Source organism: Nannospalax galili, unplaced genomic scaffold (genome assembly GCF_000622305.1).
Source record: "Nannospalax galili isolate Female #2095 unplaced genomic scaffold, S.galili_v1.0 scaffold2127, whole genome shotgun sequence".
Taxonomy (NCBI): domain Eukaryota; kingdom Metazoa; phylum Chordata; class Mammalia; order Rodentia; family Spalacidae; genus Nannospalax; species Nannospalax galili.
In genome coordinates this window covers 232,232-251,319 of record NW_008356163.1, presented here as the reverse complement: position 1 = coordinate 251,319, position 19,088 = coordinate 232,232, and the positions used below count along the sequence as shown (strand labels likewise).

The window sequence follows — 19,088 nt, the reverse complement described above, 5'->3', positions numbered from 1 at the left end:
ACCATTTGATCCATTTACCTGCAAATTTCATGATTTCATCTTTCTTTACTGCTGAGTAAAATTCCATAATATAAATGAACCACATTTTCATTATCCACTCATTCATTGAGGGGAACTTAGGTTGCTTCCAAAGAAAATGAATTGTGAAAAGAGAAGCAACAAACATGGATGTACAAGTGTCACTGCAATAGGATGAGTCCTTTGGGTATATGTCAAGGAGTGGTAAAACTAGGTCAAATGATAGGTTCATTTTTAGTTTTCTAAGAGTTCTCCACACTGTTTCCATAGGGGTTGCACGAGCTTTTCAATGCCAACAGCAGTGGATGAGCTTTCCTCTTTCCCCACACCCTGTCCAACATTTGGTATCATTTATTCTCTTGATCTTAACAAATCTGCCTGGAGTAAGATGAAATCTTAAAGTGTTTTTAAGTCACAATTCCATAATTGCTAATTGTGTTGATCACATTTTAAGATGTTTCTTAACAATCTTCAAATTTTGTTTGAAGTCTCTGTTCAGATCCTTAGCCCATCTTTTAATTGGGTTATTGCTTTCTTGATTCTTGGTTTTTGATTTCTTTATATATTCTGGATGGTAAACGTCTGGTGCATCACTGGTAAAGATTTTCTCCCATTCTGTGGGTTTTCTCTTCACTCCTTGGTTGGTTCTTTTGATGGAAAGAAGCTTTATAGTTTAATGAGGTCCCACTTGTTGATTCTTGACCTTAATTCTTGAGCATTTGAGGTTCAGTTTATAAAATTCTTTCCTACACCTATATCTTGTAGGTTATTTAAAAGTTTTCATCTAACAGTTTCAGATGTTGAAGTTTCACATTAAGGTATTTGATCCATTTTGAGTTGACTTTTGTGCAAAGTGAAAGATGAGGGTCTAGTTTTATTCTTCTACAGACAGAGATCCACTTTTTCCAGAACCATTTATGGAAGATGCTGTCTTTCCTCTAGTGAATGTTCTTGGCCCCTTTGTCAAATATCAGGTGGCTGAAATTGCATGTACTCATATTTGGGTCTTTAATTTTGTTCCATTGATCTACTCATCTGTTTTTGTGACAGTACCATGTTGTATTTATGATTATAGCTCTGCAATGTAGTTTGAAAACTGGTATAGTAATCCCCCCAGCATTGCTCTTTGTGTGCAGTGTTTCTTTGACTATCCAGCATCTTTTGTGCTTCCATATAAATGTTAAGACTTTTTTTCTGATTCTGTGAAGAATGTCATCAGGATTTTAATTGGCACTACATTGAATCTCTAAATGGCTTTGGTAGGGTGGTCATTTTAACAATATTAGTTCTTCCAATCCATGAGCATGGGCGGTCCTTCCATCTTCTGGTGGCCTCATCAGTCTCTTTCTTTAAAGGTTTAAAAGTTTCATTGTAGCAGTCTTTAATGTCTTTTCTCAGGTTTATTCTGAGGTATGTTTTGAAGCTTTTGTAATTGGGAGTGTCTCCATGTACTCCTCCAATTGGTTGTTATTGGTATATGGAAAGGCTACTGATTTTTGCAGATTAATTTTATAACCTTCCACTTTACTGAAAGTGCTAATCATTTCCAGGAGTTTTCTGTTGAAATTTTTGGCATCTATTAGATGTAATAGTGTATCATCTGCAAAAAGGGATAATTTGATCTCTTCTTTTACAATAAGTACTCCTTTAACTTCCTTCTCTTGTCTTCACAGTATTAGAAGACGTGATACATGTTACTGGTTAATAATTAACCTTGCCCAGCTGTGAACCCTGCAAATTACAATGGCAACTACCTTGGTAAAATATATCTCATGGTTCAATAGTCATATAAAGATTATGTAAGTAACCAATAGCCTTCAAATTATAAACCTTATATCTAAAAGGCCCAAATCACAACATAGATTCCTTACATGATGCTGCTCTCAGATCAAAAATCTATGCCTAAACAAAACACAGACAATATGGGAAAACATTTTGTTACCATGGTAAGTTGAAATACTGTTACACTGTCTCACAATGACTTATTATTCTATCTGTAGATTAATTAAATCCCTACACTTTCACCAGAGAAGATTCCTTGTGTGAAAAAATTATGCATAAGTTTGTGTACAGAAATTCTGTTGGTTATTTCTAGTGTGTACAAACAAAAATATATCATGGCTGCATCTACTACTGTCTAATACTCTGCTCCACATTCATAATCTGGAGGATGAAGAAGACTGAATGAACATATGGATATGCAGAAGGAAGACTAAAGTTTAAGAGTACACACCTGCCTGAACAGTCCTGACACTCTGACATCATTTTGTTTTGTTTTGTTTTGTTTTTGTTTTTGTCTTTTTGAGACAGGTCTCCTTGTAGCGCAGCTGTGCTGGAACTCACTATGTAGACCAGGCTTTTTAAAATGAAAAGAAAATGTAATTATTTTTATTTTAAATATGGGGTTATTTTTACAATATGTATATACTCTGGAAAAATTGCTTTTATCTAACCTTATAACAAAAAAATTAAGGTTATTTATAATGAAGGAAAACTCACTGAGCCATTTGTTCCTCTTGTGACCTGGTTATTTGGCCTTAAATCATCATAACACTGTCTTACTGTGGAATTAAAAATAATATATGAGGGGCTGGACAGATGACTCAGTGGCTCAAAACACTGGCTGCTCTTTCAGAGGACCTAGTTTCGATTTCTAGTCCCTATGTAGCAGCTAACAACCATCTGTAACTCCAGTTCCAGGGAATACAAGACCCTTTTCTGACCTCTGTGGGCCTTATATGACATGGGTGCATTTAATATGTATAAATGCAGACAATACACTCATATATGTAAAATAAAAATAATGAAATTATAAATATAACATATGAGTATATGTGCATGTTTACATATCAGACACTGAAAACAGCACTTACTGCAAACAGTGATAGAAACTGAGAACATCTATTTATGACTATGTGAGTGTTGGTTTAGGTCTAGGGATCAAGATGGGCAAAATTCTTTGGTAGATAAGTCAATCTTTCAGTTGTGCATTCATGTAGGATATGTTGTCTTTAATAAAACAAGAAAGTTCTTGCTATAGAGCAGAGTTCTGTGAGAGATCTGAGGAAACAGATTCTCAGGCCTTTATGTCCACTTTTGGTCTTAAGATGGGTGCTGAGAGTCAGACATTTTCTTATTAAGGCATAGTCATAATTTGGCATTGCCAAACAACACAGTTAAGGAAATTATTTCTGTATTATATTAAGACCATCTAACTTGTAAGTAATATGTAGTCATGATACACTGATATTTTCAATGGTCATCTAACAATGATTATATAAAAGGTTGAGAGGCTGACAAACTGACAGAAAATTATTACATCTTTCAACTATTAGAGTGTCTTTGTTTTGCAATAGTTGGCAATGGAATGCAGAGACTCAAACTGGGTAGCATGAAGAGAACAAGAGACTACGGAGTGCTCCGCTCCACATCGGTATTATATCCCATCCTCCCAAGTCTCAGAAATCGTCAAGAAAGACAGGATGGGAGTATGCAGCAAAACATGACCGGGCTTTTGCATGCTGAGCTGACAGTGGCAGTGACTGCATCCACCCAGAGTCAAGTCTGCACACACAAGGCGAATTTAAGATAAAGTCATCAAGAAGCCCAGGGTGGCGGCGGGCAGACTTATGAAGTGACCACAAACTGATAAGCTATTGGGTGATGAAGAATCGGTTTTCTTCCAGGATGTGGCTCCTAAGAGGCTACCTATGCTCTAGTAGATGGTCCTACACACATGCACATCAGCAGCACCCAGAACTTCGTGTGTGCAAAAAGAAGCACATGAAGTTGAGAGAGAAGAGTGGAGGGGGTGATAGAAGAGGAACTGGGGGAGAGGGAATTGGAGTTGAATTTAGTACATTGAATGTACCTGTGTGACATTATTAAAAATATCCCTTTTCTAAGACAGTATTTTGTTGTGCCAGTTTCCTTGAGTTAGTTAGTTAAATGAGAGGGTCATATGGGAAAGCAGTTAATTCCCATGGTAGAGATTAGTTAGAACTTAGAGTATATTATTAGTTCTTACAGTATGAGACATTTGAGAGAATAGACAGGCTCTGCTTCAAATAAAGTGAATTCCATGACCTTAATTTTTTTTCTTTCTCCATTTTCATTTTGGTCAACAAATCATGGTAAGTTTTATATTTAACTTCGATTCATATGAGTAAATATGAAATTCTTTTAATACAAGTTTATCTTCACAAGTATATGTGGTTTTATATGACTATAATATAAACGATCACATGAGAGAAGAAAGAAAATAGATTATTAAATATAAAGCCTACCTGAAAAGGATGGCGGTCATCAACATTTTCATCATCATCCTTTAAATCTAAAGATTTATTAAAGACAATACAAGTTTAGGATATATTCAAGTATTTCATACATGTAAAATCTGGAGATTTCCATACAATTTTATAGAATTAGCAAAATAGAGAAAGGATATTGCTGAATTTGGTTTACATTCTCTCCTGATAGTATTCAAATGCTTCCTTGATTGTTTATCACGTTTCCTCTATTAATCGCTTCATTAAATTGAAATTGCTATGTAAATGCAGCACATTTATAGCATTAGAATGCAGTGCAATGAGAGAAGTATTTTGTGCAGACTAAACTTAAAGTCATATTTCTGCAATTCAATTTCCTACTAAATTAGAGTATTTTGGACGTTTCAGTTACTAAATTTTCTATAATCACATCTAATTTTCTTGCTTTTTTTCTTGATAATTTTTCTTAATAAGAAAATATGTATATTCTTATATACCATGTTTTTATTTGATGCATACAGGATTGCTTAATGCTAAAATTACCAGGGTAATTTTTTCATAAATATGCATCATTTCCTCTTGGTGATTTTGTCAAAACAATTAATTGCTATATTTTTTAAATCTAGTTCTTGACACATGATACTTGATTCTCTACTCTTGCTTCTCTGCACCATATTGTACCTTTCTTTCTATAATCACTATCATCAATTTTAATTGAGAGAATTATATAATTATGGTATATCTTGAATATTTAAAGTGAAATTTACTTTGAATATTGTAGGTGACAAAATAAATTTATATTTCATATGTATTAAAGTCACACCCTTATCACTCTAAAGAAAAACTAATGTTAGCAATTCATCATAGACTCTTTCCTTTTTATAAGGAGTTTGATTTTTCTAAACATTTACTACATAAAATGATTAAAATATTGCTCATCCCCAAAATAATTACATGCAGCTTATACATGAATTAATGGGGGAAAAAAAGCATTGAAACCTTTACTCCCAAAAACCTACTGACCATGCACAGAGAAGCATGTGTAAGACAAGCTTACTATGCTCTAAAATCAGTCTGAAATTCAGTTAGAAACATTACTGATTATAATTTGGAGATTATTCATATATAGCAGCGATTTTGATATATTAGTATCTTAATTAGTTCAACAATATATTATGTGTTTCACAAAAAATGCAGTGACTATACAAAAATTAATAGAGTTTCAGAAATAAAAAATTGTGAAACAAATAGAACATGAGCATGAATGCATATTTACACACATGCATACACACACACACAGAGAGAGAGAGAATGAGAGAGAGAGAGAGAGGAGAGAAAACTAAAGAAAAGGCAGCAGTAGCTCAAAATTAGTGAGAAGGTGGTTGATTGAATATAACCAAAGATGAGGATTCTGGAATATGCTTTCATTATATAACATATACTACATGTGCATTCTTGTTTGAATCACTTCCTAGAGAAAAAAAATAAACAACTCAGAGATTCTTTATTACCCAGTTTAAAACTGAAACAAAAATTATGATTATTGATTACATACACCTTACATTGAGATGAAATCAGAATTTTGAAATAAATAACATTTTATAGAACTAGATGAGCTATTTTAACTTAATAATGATAGTAGCTGGATACAGAAGCACATCAAAACTGCGAGAAACTGGAAATGTCAAGCAAGGAAACAGAAAAAATATATAATATTCACGGGTGTGATCGCACACACCCTTAATCACACCACTTGGGAGGCAGAGGCAGGCAGATCTCTGTGAGTTCAAGGCTAGCCTGGGCTACATAGTCAGTTCCAGGTCAGCTGGGGCTACAGGGAGACCTTGTCTCAAGAATACCAAATAAATAATAAATAAATAAATAAATAAATAAGTAATATAACATTCAAATTAAAGAGAGGATATAAAATGTTTATTTGAATAAAAATGAAATTTGAACTGATGACCACAGGGAAAAAGTTTGGAAATATGGTTAGAAATATGGTGACCAATAATAAGAGTCAGTATTACATTGAAAAAAGCTGTGAATTTTTCTACATTATATATAACAGTAGTTTTTAGTTGTAAGGTTAGGTAAAATTAATTTTTTAGTGTATAAAAACATTGTAAAAGCCATCCCATATTGAAAATAAAAATAATTACATTTTTCTTTCATTAAAAAAGTATTGTCACAGTGTCAATACTGTTCAGGCAAGTATGTGTTCTTCAACCTTAGTCTTCATGCCCCATTCCACATGATCCAGTCAGTCTACTTCATCCTCCAGATTATGAATGCAGATCAGAGTAATGGACAATAATAAAATTATCCATTATACCATTTTCATGTACAAACTGGAAAGAACACAGTACACAGTGTGTCTCTACACAATGTTATGCAAATTTAGTCACCTGAGCATCCTCTCTGGTGAAAATGGAGAGCTGTGCTAATCTATAGGTATAACAATTAGTCATTGTGAAAGAGTTTATAATTATTCCTATTTGGCATGAAGACTGTAAGTTCTCCCCTATTGCCTGTGATTTGTCTTGGCATATATTCTTGCAATGTCAGTTATGTTCTCCATGTTGAGATTGGACCTTATATCTAATTTGAAGGTGATTGATTACTTCCATAATATGCATGCTACTATTGCACCATAGTGTACCAAGGTGATTTCCACTGTAATTTGCAGGGCTCACAGATGGGCAAGGTTAATGATTACATTTAAATGTCAGTAACATTCATAGCACTTACTAGTACTATGAAAACTAGCCAACAGAGATTCATCTTCAAGGTCAATAGCATATTGATTTTCTTTTTTGATCTATGACTCAGATAGGTAATATCTTTAGCAATAAGATGTTGCCATACAGTCCTGCTGGAAAACCAATTGCAGTGAGAATGGCTATTATTGTTTGAAAGTATATGGACTTTTTCAGGTAAGTAATTCTCTGCTCTTTCTTTTGTGAGACAATATTGCAGCTTTTTAAAAAAATAGCTGTCATTAGTTTTAATTAAGAGAATTATATAATTATGGAATAATTTGTATATTTAAAGTAATGTATTAGTTTCTCTAGAATACTGTAGGTGTTAAAATAAGTTCATGTTTCATTTGTATTAGTCACACCTTGATCAATCTCCAAAATGACTACTCTTAGCAAATGGTAATAAGTTCTCTCCTTTATATAAGGATTTAGTTCATTTGCTTTTCCAAACACATAAAATGATTAAAATATAGCTCAACTCTAAAATAATTACATGCTGCTTATGCATGAGTTAATGGAAAAATAACTTTCAAAATCCTTACTCTCAAACAACTACTGATCATGCACACAGATGCATGTGTAAGACAAGTTTAATAGCCAACTGGAATCAGACTGAAATTCAGTTGGAAAAAAATTGCTTGTTATATTCTTGGAACTATTCATATAAATTAGGGATTTTGGTATATTATTATATTTTACAATAAATCAATGAATATATTTTGCTCCAAAATATGCTGTGTTGCATAGAAGATGCAGTGGTTATACAAAAATTAATGTAGTTTCAGATGTAGGAAAATAGCACAACAAAATAACATAAGTATGAAAACATATGTTTACACACATGCATACACATGAACACACACATAAATAAAAACTAAAAAATGGAATGTGTAGTCACAGATAGATATTCTAGAATGTGCTTTGATTATATAGTAAATACATCAAGTGTATTCTTTGTTGAATGATACACAGAAATTTCATAAGGAAAAAATAAACAGCTCAGAGATTTCTTATTACCTAGCTTAAAATTGAAACAAATTTATGATTGTTTATTTCATACATAGCACATTGAAATAAAAACAGAATTTTTAATTAAATAATATTTCATAGTTTCATGATTTTTTTAAGTAATGATAGTATCTGGGTATAAAGCATATAAAAATTGAGCAAAACTAGTTTCCATAGTATAGACATAGGAAATATAATGTTTGTTTTAAAATGGCCATAGATAATGTTTATTTGAATAAAAAGTAAAATTTGTACTTGTAAAAATAGCTTGGAAATGGGTCAGAAATATGGCCACCAATAAAAGAAGTCAACATTATATTGACTAATAATTCTTATTTTGATGATGAGAGAAAATTATAAAATTTAAATTAATGCATTATCTAATAAAAAGTATATATCAGACATATAAAAGATCAAATTGCATATGTATAGTCACTAATAAAATTATATTAATTACTATTTTTGAGAAATGGAAGTTATAATTTTGTTATTTATTATCATAAAGAGAAACTGTAGACTATATAGGCCTATCTTTAGATTATATATATGACAATAAATGCAAATTCAGAAATGACATCTACTCCTTATAAACACTCCACACAGATAAAACATGAAGAGATGAAGACAGAAGACAGTGTTTCCACAGTGATGGAGTTCGTCCTGTTGGGATTCTCTGACCTCCCTAACCTCCAAGGGTTCCTATTTGGTCTGTTTTCCATCATGTATGTGATTATCCTAGCTGGGAATTGCCTCATAATAATAATAACAGCGATGGATCCTGCATTACAGAAACCTATGTATTTTTTCCTGGCAAATTTTTCTTCCTTGGAAATCTGCTATGTTACCGTCACCGTTCCTAGGATTTTGTTCAACATTTGGACTCAGGATAGACATATTTCTATAACGGCCTGTGCAGTCCAAATGTGTTTCTTCCTTGTGTTGGGAACTGCTGAGTCATTCCTCCTGGCTGTGATGTCCTATGACCGCTATGTGGCCATTTGTAACCCTCTACTCTATCCTGTGGTCATGAACTCAACAAAGTGCACACAGCTGGCAGTGGGCTCCTGGCTTGGTGGCATGCCAGTCCAGTTAGGGCAAACCTGTCAGATATTCTCTCTGCACTTCTGCAATTCTACTAAAATAGACCACTTTTTCTGTGATGTACCCCCTGTTATCAAACTCGCCTGTGGGGACATGTCAGTATACGAGTTGTTTGTCTATGTGATTGTAATGATGGTTGGTGCTGTCCCTTTTATACTGGTGCTTGCTTCTTACAGCAGAATCATTGCAACCATTCTGCGGTTGCCAACAGCCAAAGGACAGGCTAAAGCCTTCTCCACATGTTCTTCCCACCTACTGATAGTCATTTTATTTTATGGATCTGGTACCATCACTTATTTAAGCCCCAAATCCACCCATTCTCCAGGTACTGACAAATTGCTCTCTCTGCTCTACACCATTGTGACCCCCATGTTCAACCCCATGATATACAGCCTTAGGAACAAAGAAGTTATTACAGGACTGAGAAAATTACTACTTAAAAAATAGTGTCTTCATGTAGCAAATACATGAGCATAATTAATCGTGTGTGTGTGTCTTAAGGTTAACCGAACATTATTTTTCTACATATCAAATCCATATATGGAAGAGAAGTTACAATAGCAATTCAGTAGTAAATGTTTGTAAAATGAATAATAAATGTTTGCAAAATCAGACTTAGGATGGCAAGGAGCACACTGGCTAAGATCGTCAAGCACCATAAAAACACATCGTCATGTCTAATTTTTGCAGCTTTCTTGTGTCTTGATTTCACAGGGATGTACTGTGGCCAGTGTGTGGTTCAGTGTCAGCACTGAATTTTCGGAGCTGCTAGAAAACTGTGACTCACCAAAAGAGATGGGCTCTGACACTGACTGGCCTTGCAGCAGCAAAAAGAGTCGTTGTTCATTAAAAAGAGGAGCTGTGCTCTGTTTTGTTTCAAAGGACTTCTGCTCAGAATCCTTAAGATAAAATTGCCAGTTTTTAAAATATAAGCACACATTTTGTGAATTGTATTCATTATTAAATAAAGTGATTTTTGTTGGCTTGTAGATATTAAAAAGTATTGATTTTCATTCAATGAATTGTTTTAAAAATAAATCTCTTGCTATACCCTACTAATGAATGCTGTATAATTCTACATATTTTCCAAACTAATAATTATTGGAATAATATTATTTGGTTAATCATTTGCTTTTTGATGTACCTCAATAATAATACCAAAAGGGGTTGTGAGAACTCTCTTAGGCAATGTTTATACCTAATTTCTAGTGGCAAGCTGATGTTTTATTTAAAAAAAATAAAATTAAAACATATGCACCAATTAAGTTAAAGTCAGAGTTTCTTAGAGCAGCTGAGCATAAACTATAATGAGAATCTGAGAAGTATAATTCATATTAGTACTATTTTTGTAACAAGAGAAATTACAGTTGAACCAGACCTTAGAAGACTGCCCTTAGAGGATTGTGGTGACATGTGTCCCGCTGCACCAGAACCAGACTTCTCTGCCCTACAGTACTCTTCCAGACCTTAACAGACAGCAACTACAAGAAGACACTATTTGTTATGTAAGCCATTTCCTGGATCTGGCTTCTGAATGAAGGTGAGCTTTCCCAAAGCACACAGTGCCAATCCCCTACATTGGGAATTCCTACAGTCCTTCCACTACCCCAAGTATAGTATTCTCTGCCCTTCAGTAGGGACCCAGATGCTTGGAAATTGCCTGAGAGTGCTTAAATATGATGTGTCCTTAGTGAACTTCCCAGATTGTGCTGAGATTATTAGCTAGTAGTAGTACACACCTAAGGAGGAAATATGAGAGAGAGTACTTGACTGGATCCTGATTTGGGCCTCTGCAGGAGCTCCTCAGTAGGTGGGCTGAAACCATCTGTTCTGTCCAATATAAATTTCTGTCAAAGAGAACTTGAAGCCTAGACCAACCAGCTTTGCATACCCAGTCAGAAAACAAACAAGGCACAACAATAATACAAACAGATTACAACACAGCAAAGGAAGGTTAGAATTTCATACCAGAATCACAAACAATAAGATATTAATATGTAAAATCAGAATGAAAAAATAATAGAGAAACCGAAAGAGTGTGTTCCCAACGTACACCAGCAGTAGTATAGGAAACTGAATTTAAAAGAACAATCACAAATCTGATCAAATAATTCAATGAATTTAAAGAACACACAAACAAAGAACTAGAAGACAGGGATAAATAAACCTCTGACTGAATTCACAAGAGATAGAAATATTGAAGAAAACCCAAGCTGAAATGAAGAAGGGAATGAAAAGGAAAAAAATCAATGATTCAATTTGAAACATCAGGAGATAGTCTCACCGATAGAATGAATGAAATGGAAAACAGAATGTCAACACTGAATAATAAAGTTGAAGAACTGGCGTGCTGAAGCAAAGATTATAAAAATTTTTAAGTAAAGGAGTAATAACCATGCAGGAAATGTGGGACATGATGAAAAGAACAAGTCTATGTATTATAGGTATGGTGGTTTGAATGAAAATGTCTGCCATATGCTCCAGGTATTTGCACATTTTGTCCCCAGTTCTTGGCACTGTTTAGGGAGGTCTTAGAAGGTGTGGCTATCATAGAGGAAACATGTCACAGGGGATGGGCTTATAGAGTTCTTAAGCCTTGCCAGAACTCACTTCCAGGCACTCACCAGCCTCCTGTGCCTTCTGGAAGATGTGAGAGCTTAGCTTCCTCTCCTGCTCAAGTCACTTCCTGCCATTATGACTCCCACCATGATGGACTATAATTGCCCTGGAACCAGAAGATCAAGTAAACTTTTCCGTTTATAAGGTGCTTTCTCAGTGTTTTTATAACAGCGACAGAAAGTGTCACAATAGGCATAGGTGAAGGAAAAGAAATTTAGGTTAATGGTCTTGACCCGATCTTAAACAGGATTATAGATGAGAACTTCCCAAAATTAAGGAAAGATATGCCCATACAAATAAAAGAAGCATATAGAACACAAAATAGGACCAGAAAAGAAACTCCCCACAGCATGTCACAGGAAAATCACTAAATGTACAGAATGAAGAGAGAATACTTAAAGCTGAAAAAGAAAAAGAATTCACAAATAAAGGAAAATCCATCAGAATTACAGCAGGCTTATCAATGAAAAGCATGAAAACTGAAAGAACCTGTATCAAAGTATTGCCAATTCTAAATGACCATAGATGCCAATGCAGAATTCATTACCAAGAAAATATAAATATTATAGTTGAAAGGGAAATAAAAAGATCTTTGAAGGCATGAATAAGATGAAAGAATGCAATTCCACAAAATCAGCCATTCAGAGAATACTTGAAGCAATACAAAGAATGGATAAAGGAACAACTATACTCAAGAGGCAACACAAAGAAACTAAATGAAGATATAATTGTGGAAATACAAAATTAGATTAAGAAATGAAAATTATGTCAACCTCTGCTTATTTTTCAATAATAACTTTAAGTAACAGTGGTCTGAAATTCCCAGTCAAAAGAGACAGGTGAGTAAAATGCTTTAAAAACAAATCCAAGCTTGGTGTAGTGGTGCACGCCTTTAATCCCAGCACTTGGGAGGCAGGGGCAGATGAATCTTTGTGAGATGGAGGCCCATCTGGTCTACATAGAGTATTCCAGACCAGCTGGGGCTACAGTGTGACCTGGTTACCAAAAAAATGAAAAGAAAGAAATGCAATCCATCCTTTTATTGCCTACAAGAAAACACTTCACCTTCTAGGAGAGGCACTACCTTAAAGTGAAAAGATGGAAAAGAATTCTCCAAGCAAATAGCATGAAGAAAGAAGCAGGGGTGGCAATTTTAATACCTGATAAAACAGGCTTCATAATAAAACTAATCAGAAGAGATAAGAAAGTCACTTTATTCTGATCAAAGGAACAACTGAAAGAAGATATTATAATGATGAACATATACGCACCAAACTCTGGTGAACTCGATTTTATTAAAAGAGTACTACAGGACTTTAAGACACAAGTGAACCCCAATACTGTATTAGTAGGGGATTTCAATACCCCACTTTCTCCATTAGAGAGGTCAACTGGACAAAGGATAAACAAAAAGATATCTGAATTAAATGTTAACATACATCAAATGGACCTGATAGACACCTAACTGAGTATTCCAACCAAACACCAAACAATGAATTTTGTATTGAGCACTCCATGGAAATTTTTCTAAAATTAGTTACATACTAGGGCACAAAACAAAGTGCAAAAAATACAAAAAAAATTCCAAACCTTTTACCAGACCACAATGCAGTGAAGCTTAAAATAAGCACTAAAATAAACCCTAGCCACTACAAAAGTCATGGAGATTAAACAACACATTTCTGAATGAGGAATCAGTCAAAGAAGAACTTAAGAAAGAAGTACCAGTATTCCTGGAACTAAATGAAAAGGATAATACAACACAACCAAGCTCTGGGAAATTTAAAAGCAGTCCGAGCAGGGAACTTTATAGGTCTAGGTGCGTACATTAAAATATCAGAAAGAGCACACATAAATGAAACTTAAGATTGCAACTAAACCCCTGGAAAAAAGCAAGAACAAGTTAAAACCAACTACAGCAGAAGAGAAGAAATAACAAAAATCAGAGCAGAAATTAAGGAAATAGAAAGAAAACAATAGAAAGAATCAACAAATCTAAGAGCTGGTACTTTGAAAAGCCAAACAAGTTAAATTTATATCCAAGTTAACCAAAAGAAAGACAGTGAAACATCAAAAGACTAAAATAAGAGACTAAAGGGGAACTATTAGAATAGGCAACAAATGTTCGAGAAAAGAATAAGGGAATACTTTACCAACCTATACAGTATTCCATCTGAAAAGCTAAATGAAATGTAGGGATGTCTAAAATCATTGGAACTGCCAAAGCTAAATCAAGAAGAGACTAACAGTTTGAATAGACCCATAATGTATAAGGTGTTGAAACAGCAATATGAAACTTCCTGCTAAAAAATATGCAGGCAAGATGGAGATACAAAATTCCACCAGATATTTAAAGAATATCTACAACCAATAGTACTTACATTATTCAAAAAGAGAGAAATGGAGAACTTCCAAATACCTTCTAAGAAGCCAGTAACACTCAAATATCAAAACCATGTAAAGAATCAACCAAAAACAAAATTATAGACCCATAGCCTTAATGAACATACATGCTGTGGGGACCTAAAGACCCCACCTTGCAGAAGTCAGAGAGGAAGTTACTGGGTGAGGCCTGACTTGCTTTGAAAGTCTGAAGAATACTTCTGCACTGCTGAGGAGTGCATGATCAGTGTGTGACCATCCTTAAGATAGACCCTCAGGGGGGAGGGGGGGATTTCAAGGTGCCTTTATAAGCTTTGTAACACCTGCAATAAATGTGTCCTTGCTTGACTAGGCTCCCTGTTGCGCCTGAGTGTTCCCAGTACTGGGGGCGGAGTGGGCTGGCAAGTGGTGTGCTTACTCATCCCCAATCATCACTGCACAGGGGTAGCTGGCTCGAACCCCCTGTGACATGCAAAAATTCTCAATGAAATATTGCAAACTGCATACAGACACAAATCAAAATGGTCATTCACCTTGATAAAAAAAATGCTTTATTCCAGAGATGCAAGGATGGTTCACTATATCTAAGCCAATAAAAGTCATAAGTCATATAAATGGACTCAAAGACAAAGTCACCTGATCATTTCAATAGATACAGAAAAGGCCTTTGACAAAAATTCAGCATGCATTCATGAGAAAAGTCCCCAAAGGAATTGGACTGGGGAAACATACCTCAATATCATTAAAGGTATATACAGCAAACCCACAGTCAACATAATTCTAAATGGAGAAAATCTGGAAGCATTCCCATTAAAATGAGGAACTAGACAAGAATGTCTACAATCAGTGTCTTATCCCATTTCAATACGGTGCTTGAAACTCTTGCTAAAGCAATGAGAGATGAGAAGGAATTTAAAGGAATACTAATTGGCAAACAGAGATCAATGAACCCTTTCTGTAGATTATATGATACTATACCTAAAAGATCCCAGAAATACCACCTGAAAACTCATAGAACTGATTAACACTTCTAATAATGTAGCAGGTTAAAATCTAAACTCCAAAAAAAATTATCCTTTCTATATACCAATAACTAGGAGTCAGAGAAAGAGTCCAATTCACTACAATCTCAAAAAAAAAAAAAAAACATCTTGGAATAAACCAGACCAAAGACATCAAAAATTTCTACAATGAAAAATTTTAAATCTTTTAAAAGAGAGATTGTAGAAGACAACAGAAGATGGAAGGACCTGTTATCATAATGAATTGGAAGAACTAATACAGTGAAAATGACTATCCTACCAAGAGCAATATATTTAATGCAATTCCAATAAAAATCCCTATTACATACCTCATAGAATAAGAAAAAACACATTAAAGCACAAAAGACCCAAGATAGGCAAAGCAATTTTGAACACAAAGAGTAATGCTAAAGAGATTACTAATGTTGGAGATATTCCTATAATAGATATCAAACTATATTACAGAGCTATAGTCATAAAAACAGCATGGTACTGGAACAACAATAGACACATAAGTCAGTGGAATACAGTTGAAGACCCAACATGAGTACATGGAATTTCAACTACATATTTGACACAGGTGACAAGAACACACAATGGAGGAAAGACAGCATCTTCAACAAATGTCAGCAAAACTGGTTATCCTCCTATAGAAGAATGAAACTACAACGTTATCTTTAATCTTGCACAAAAGTCAACTACAAATTGACAAAAGACCTCAACGTGAAACCTGAAACTCTGAAACAGAAGAAAACTTTGGCAGTAACCTACAAGATGTAAGTGTGGGAAAGGACTTTCTGAATCAGACAAAAGTTGCTCAGGAATTAAGGTAAGTAACCAACAAGTGTTACCTCATTAAACTAAAAAGCTTCTGTACAGCAAAAGTAGCAATGAAGAAAGTAAAGAGAAAACCCAGAGAGTGGGGAAAAAATCTTCTTCAGTGAAACAACTGATTGAGGTTTAACATCCAGAATATTTAGAAAACTCAATAAAATAAAGAATCAGGAAAACAGATGAACTGATTAAAAAGATGGTCTAAAGATCTAATCCTGGTCTGGCAAGGGAAAATCCTATTTCCAGTGAGTAAGGTTCTTAGTGAGGTCAAACAGCACAAGAAAATTTACCAATGTGCATAAAAGGGATCTCTTTCTCTATAAAATTGATTGTGGTGGTTTTCAAGAGTTCCTATACAGATATTCACAGATTGGTTTTTTAATCTGCTTGGTATTGTGAACTGACAAATGTCAGATGATTTGATAGTGTCACTCTCTGATACATGTTAATCTTTTAAGTTCACAAGTACATAGCAGTTATTGCGTATAATCCAGAGGAATCAAGTCAACAAAAGTTTCTGTCCTTATGATTATTAAAATATAATTATCCCAGAATATTATTTGGTTGAACAGATGCTCAAAAATTTGGAAGCATGACTAGTTAGCTTGTGTCTGTAATTGGAAGCAGGATTTATTAATGTATTAATAAATCCATTGAGAGCTCATTTTTATTCTTCATTTTTTGTTTAGGAAAAAGCTGAAGGCCAAAAACAATTGGACTCTTATTATCCCTTGACATCTAGATCAAAGAAATACAAGAGAGAGATGTCTTGGTACCCATCTCTAAGTCTAATGATCATATTTTTGTCTCCCACTGTTTTTGACCACAAGAATAAAACATCTTGTTAGATTTAGCTGCTTTTCTTACTAAAAAGATTTGAATTTTCCTGTATCTCATCCTTCTTTTTTGGAGACCATAACAAAGGTAGAGCCTATTTGAACATTGGCAATTACTATTATCACTTTTTAATGAGCTTTGACCTTAGGTTCCCTTTTATTTTCCCAGTTGAAAATCCCCATTTTCCACATTTCCCCCTTGATAACATCTGTTTCCTACTATCCCCCATTTCAGGCTCTTTCTTTCCCTTTACTGCCATGTTTACTTTAAATTTTTCCGGCTCCTCCTTTTCGATCAGGATATATACCTTCATATAAATATGAGGGAGAACATAAATCACTTGTTTTTCTGAGTCTGTGTTAATTCATAGTATAACATTTTCTAGTTCCATCCATCTTTTTACCAGAAAGTTTCAGAATTTTATCTTTCCTTACGACTGAATAAAACTCCACTGTATAAATGTTCCTCAATTTCTTTATCTGTTTATTAGTTGAGGGACATTTATGTTGTTACCATTTCTTAGATATTGTAAGAAAAGCAACAACAAACATATACGTGTAGTTATCTCTACAGTAGGATGAGTCCTTGGGTATATGCTTAGGAGTGGTATAACCAAAAAGCATGGTAGTTACATTTTCAGTTTTTCAAAAGCATTCTTGACACTGCTTCTATAGTGATTATCTGAATATTAGTGCATATGTATACCTGATGACTATATAACAAGTAACACAATGTCATATAGGATAATTTTCCCTTAGAATTGTTGGTAAGATTAGTCTAAGAGAATCTGAAACAACATAGGCTATTGTCACAGCCCTAAGCTATCTACTGGAAAATGAAGGTAAGACCCTACTGATGAAAACTGGACACACTTTGGGTACACGACTTGGAGCAATGGAGCTGAAAATGATCTGGAAGCCTTCTCTCTTCAGACGAGCTCTCACAGTTTAGAGGATACTTATTCATCTCATCATATAACTTAGCTTTGTGTTACTGGGGATGTCTAATAATTCCCTTTTCAATGGAACTTCTCCAGGGCCTGATTCATGAGTTAGTGTCCGAGTGCTCTCTGACAGGTAAGGCACAGGGAGAGAGGCCAGGACCAGCGTGTGTTCCTCTCTTAGGGGCTGAGCAGGATGGTGAGTGTCGGTGACTCAAAAACCACACCAAGTCAGGAGTCTTGTCAAGGCAGGAACTCACTTTATTGCGTCAGGCATTACCTTATATAGTTTAAACAAAAAGGGGTGTTGGAAAGGGAAGGGCAAGGTGTATGTCATCTGGGGCAATGGCTGTGAGCAACTGGGAATTGGCCATGCCAGCTGTGATTGGGGAGAGGCAGTCCAAGGTCGGGCCCTGCTGAGTCACCTCCGCGAGGAAGTGACCAGCCAGAGACAGGTCGCCAAACTTTAGTCAGGCTCAGGAAGTTACAATAGGCCTCATCATAAGTTATACCAAAATTATGAGGGTCCTGGAGACCCAACAAGTTAGTGGTCTTGTGGGACCTATCAAGCAAAATGTTGTACTTAATATCATAGAACCTACAACGATAGTTTGGAATGTCAAATATTTTTCCCTTTTTATACCCTGGGAATTCTTTGAGCACTGATCTCTGATTTCAGAGTCAAAAGCCTCTTCCACACACAGAGCACCAAAATATGGCTTTTCTAATCCAAATTATTGTTATGCCTATATTAAAAAAGTCAACATGATTCAGCTTTTGTCTTAAAGCTAAGAGTTCACCTCAAATGCTGAGCAACAATTCCTTCACATTTGATTGCAACCCTCCTCCAGAGTAAGGCCTTCACTTAGTCCTTTATGGAAACAGTATTTCCAGCTGGAAATGAAAGAAGTAGAAATCAGGATCCACACTTATAAGAAAATCTTGCCCTCAAAAACCCTAGAATATCACACACACCCAGTTTTACTCCTTAGTGGCAATGAGGAAGGACACTTCCTTCAGCTTTATTATATGTAAAGCATTCATACATACAATTATGCACTGTTCTGGGTGGAGAGAAAGGAGGGATCCTGAGGGATCAAGTCACATATAGAGGTCACAAGAGGCACACACACTGCTCAGTGGCCTTGTTTATATTATAAAGGGTGATCTTTAAATTGCATAAAATTCTTTGTTTCAATTGTAAAAGTCACTCTTACATGTTTCAGTTCTATAACCTAACAGAAGTAAGAAGTAAGACTATTGAGTCATTGAAATAACTTATGGTAAGGTCGAACTT

The 19,088-nt window shown here is 34.8% G+C and overlaps 1 protein-coding gene and 1 pseudogene across 1 annotated transcript; both read left to right on the top strand.

Annotated features, from left to right (window-relative positions):
* LOC103750945 overlaps positions 1 to 327 on the top strand; it is a 9,085-nt pseudogene extending 8,758 nt beyond the window's left edge.
* An 8,299-nt stretch (positions 328 to 8,626) lies between these two features.
* LOC103750923 (olfactory receptor 10AG1-like) lies at positions 8,627 to 9,604 on the top strand. The gene has a single exon (XM_008854205.1). The coding sequence runs from the start codon at positions 8,627 to 8,629 to the stop codon at positions 9,602 to 9,604; it is 978 nt and encodes a 325-aa protein (XP_008852427.1).
* The last annotated feature ends 9,484 nt before the right edge of the window (positions 9,605 to 19,088 follow it).